The 3,749-nt window shown below is 35.4% G+C and overlaps 1 protein-coding gene across 1 annotated transcript; it reads left to right on the top strand.

Annotated features, from left to right (window-relative positions):
• Window positions 1–2,155: 2,155 nt before the first annotated feature.
• Window positions 2,156–2,764, top strand: LOC133827513 (uncharacterized). Its single transcript, XM_062258830.1, has one exon. The coding sequence runs from the start codon at window positions 2,156–2,158 to the stop codon at window positions 2,762–2,764; it is 609 nt and encodes a 202-aa protein (XP_062114814.1).
• The last annotated feature ends 985 nt before the right edge of the window (window positions 2,765–3,749 follow it).

Genomic DNA, 3,749 nt, shown 5'->3' with positions numbered 1-3,749 from the left:
CTTCCCTTAGGCTGCTACTATTTCTCAATGGGATGTGATTTCGGATCACAGCTTTATTCTTATCAAGCAAGTGGCAGTGAGAAGGACTGGGGTGAAACCTTTTAGGTTCTATAACATGTGGTCTACTCATGCTAAATTTAGGGAGCTCTCTAGACTTAAGCATGTTCTGAAGCTCTCTAGACTTAAGCTGTTAGAGGGCAGGGGCTTGGATGGTCTTGTTTGGAAGCTCTCTAGACTTAAGCATGTTCTGAAGAAATTTAATTGGAAGTCTATGAGAGATGTTGTTCGTAACTACGAGGAGAGCAAATGTAAGTTTCAGCAGGCCCAAGCTAATCTTCACAATGATCCTATGAATATTCAATTGCATTCTATGGAAAGAGTTGCTGAGTGGGAGTTCAGTAGGTAGGCGAAGATTTATGAAAGTTTTCTTCGCCAAAAAAGTAAAATTACTTGGCTCCGTTTTTGTGATGAAAACTCCTCGTTCTTTCATGCTAGCCTGAAGAAAAGAAGAGTAGCTAACCGTATTGTGTCTTATATTGCTGCTGATGGTAAACTTGTGGATGATTATGAGGAGGTCGTTAATCATTTTATCCAACATTTCAAGAGTTATATGGGCTTTTCTAGTACTGCTTCTGGTAGAATCGACTCTCGCTATATTAGATTTGGTCCAGTCTTGGATTTTGGTGCTCAGATGGATTTGATTAAACCTTTCACCCCCCCCCCCCAAGATGTTAGATATGCTTTATTTAGCATTCAATTAAGAGCCCAGGTCCTAATGGTTATGGGGCTGATTTTTTCAAAGCTATGTTGAAAGATATTGGCAAGCAAGTGTCTTTGGCTGTTTTGGACTTCTTTGAAACAAGTAGAATTCCTCCTTTTCTATATGATACCATCATTTCTGTTATTCCTAAAGTGGAGCAACCGAGTAATGCTTCTGAATTCAAGCCTATTGCTTGCTGCAATACAATATATAAGTGCATATCTAAAATGATCCGTGTCTGGCTTGCCAAAGTTCTCCCTTCTCTAATTAATCTTAATCAAGGTGCTTTTAAAAGCATAGATCTCTTGCTCATAATGTTCTTATTTTTCAAGACTTGATTAAGGGTTATAATAGGAAAAACAATTCTCCTCGGTGTACGATGAAGATAGATCTTAGTAAAGCCTATGATACTATTGATTGACATTTCTTGGAGAATTTATTAAAAGCTTTATGCTTTCCTAGTAGATTCATAAGATGGATTATGGTGTGCTTGCAGGGTACCTCTTATTCATTGGTGATGAACGGTAGAATTCAAGGGCATTTTAAGGGAGGAAAATGGCTTAGACAAGGAGATCTGATCTCTCCTATGCTCTTTGTTATTGTGATGGATTATCTCACTCGGATGTTGCTTAAAGCTTCCATGGACAAATCATTCAGATTCCATCCTATGTGTAAATCCCTTACTCTTGTAAGTCTTTGTTTTGCTAATGATTTTATTCTATTTTACAAAGGAAATACTAATTCTGTGCAAGTTTTGCAAGGGGCGTTTACTGAGTTTTGTGCTTCTTCGGGCTTGGCTATTAACAAAAATAAATCTCAAATCTATTTTGGGGAGATTTCAGCAGGTGAAAAGGTCAATATCCTGGAGTGTTCTAAGATAGATGAGGGGTCATTTCCGCTGAAATATCTTGGAGTACCTTTGAGACCTACCAAATGGAAGGCTACCGATTGTGACATTATTCTTAAGAAGATAAGGCTTCGACTGAATTTCTGGGCTAGTCGTCATCTTTCTTATGCTGGTCGGGTTAATCTGGTTCACTCTGTTTTGATGGGGATTCGTAACTATTGGATGAGTATTTTCTTGTTTCCTCAGAGTGTTGTTAGAGCATTGATCGACTCTGTAGAATTTTCCTTTGGGGAGAGAAGGGTACTCAAAGTAAGTTTCATTTTACTTCTTAGGAGCAAGTGTGCTGTCCGAAATCGTTTGGAAGGCTGGGTTTTAGAGAGGGGTCGTCATTGAATAGGATCATGCTTGCTAAGCACATTTGGGCTATTTCCTCTAAGAAAGACCAATTATGGGTTAAATGGGTAAATAACATATACTTAAAAGGGGAGAGCATTTGGGACCATGTGTTAAAGCAAGATTCTAGTTAGTATTGGTGGAAGTTAATTAAGATGTGTAGCTCTTTATCTAAAAGTGTTTTGGAGGCTATTGTGGTGAATGGTAAGCTTCATTTGGGTAGTCTTTACAATTTGCTTCTTACTTGTGAGAAGATTGATTATGAGAGAATTATTTGGTGGAAACTTTCAGCCCCTAAACATAGGTTTATTTTGTGGCAAGCTGTTAATAGTCATCTTCTTACTAGGGATTTTCTCCATTATTGTGGTTTGAATGTTACCTCTATTTTATACCCGGTTTGCGTTCAAGCTGATGAAAGTCATACTCACTTATTTTTTGACTGCATCTTCTCCAAGAGGATCATGCAAAGAGTTTATGGTTGGCTTGGAGAGGTGATTTGGCCTGAGAAGTTTGAAGATTGGCTTGTGTGGCTTGCTTGTAGAAGGAGCGGTTGGGTGCTCCAAATTGTGGTTGAGGCTCTAGATGCCACAGTTTATTTCATTTGGTTAAATAAGAACATTTGTTGCTTTGATAATAGTTGTTTTACAATTCTTAAAATGCATAGCTTGATTTGGTTCACTGTAAAAACCAGAGTTCTCAATCTAAGTTCTAGAAAGTTATCTTCTAGAGAGAGGCAAATGCTTGAGTTTGTTAGTTGCGTGTAATCTGTTGGGGCTTTCTTACTCTTGTCATGTTTGTAGTTCATTGGTTGTTGATCAATAAAGTTTTCTTTGTGATAAAAAAAAATGTGTATCTAATTGTGTTTAATTTTTTATTAATATATTTATGTCATTCTTTTATAATATACACTATTATTTATGTATTTAAAATTTATACAACAATGAAATAAATATAATAAAAATAAATTAATATATTTTCTTAATAAAACTAAACAAATGTATTATACATTATATATATATTGGACAATTTTTCTATATGAGCTTCACTTTAAGCCCAACCGGTGGGTTTCTCAGTGTTTCTCGACCTGTGAATAGTTTTCGGCGCGATTTTTTTATGACCACATGTATATTGTAGCTAGTTAGAGCATCCTGCATATTTTTTGAAAATTCCGAATAGTTTACAGTACCAAAAACTAGGTTCAAACATGTTATTTTCTACGCGCATAAAAAAAATTAGTCACGTGTGCAACAACATGTTTGAACCTAGTTTTCGGTACTGTAAACTATTCATAATTTTCTGAAAATTAGCAGGATGCTCTAAATAGCTACAATATACACGGTCATAAAAAAAAATCGCTCCGAAAACTGTTCACGGGTCAAGAACACTGAAAGCCCCACCGATAAGGTTCAAAGTGAAATCCTTATAGAAAAATTCTCCGGTATATATTTATAATTTGTAAAATAAATAAGCGTATTATACATGTTATGACCCTACCTTGTAAATTGAAAACATATATTAAATAGTAGCGGGGTCGATTCTAGTCAACAATTTTGTAATAATAACCAAAATACCCGTAATTATAAGAGATTAATTTTAAAATGCCCTTAACACATGTCCCATTTTAATCGGTCAACCTAATAATTTTTTTTAAATAAAAAATTATTAAAAATATATTTTAATTAACTGATTTTTTTTTCATGTATTTCTCTTTATTCTCCCTCTCTCCAGCCACTCTTTTCTTTCTCCGAC

This window comes from Humulus lupulus, chromosome 1, assembly GCF_963169125.1.
Source record: "Humulus lupulus chromosome 1, drHumLupu1.1, whole genome shotgun sequence".
NCBI classification, from domain to species: domain Eukaryota; kingdom Viridiplantae; phylum Streptophyta; class Magnoliopsida; order Rosales; family Cannabaceae; genus Humulus; species Humulus lupulus.
The sequence above is the reverse complement of the archived record's forward strand: the minus strand, read 5'-3'. Positions and strand labels throughout refer to the sequence as shown.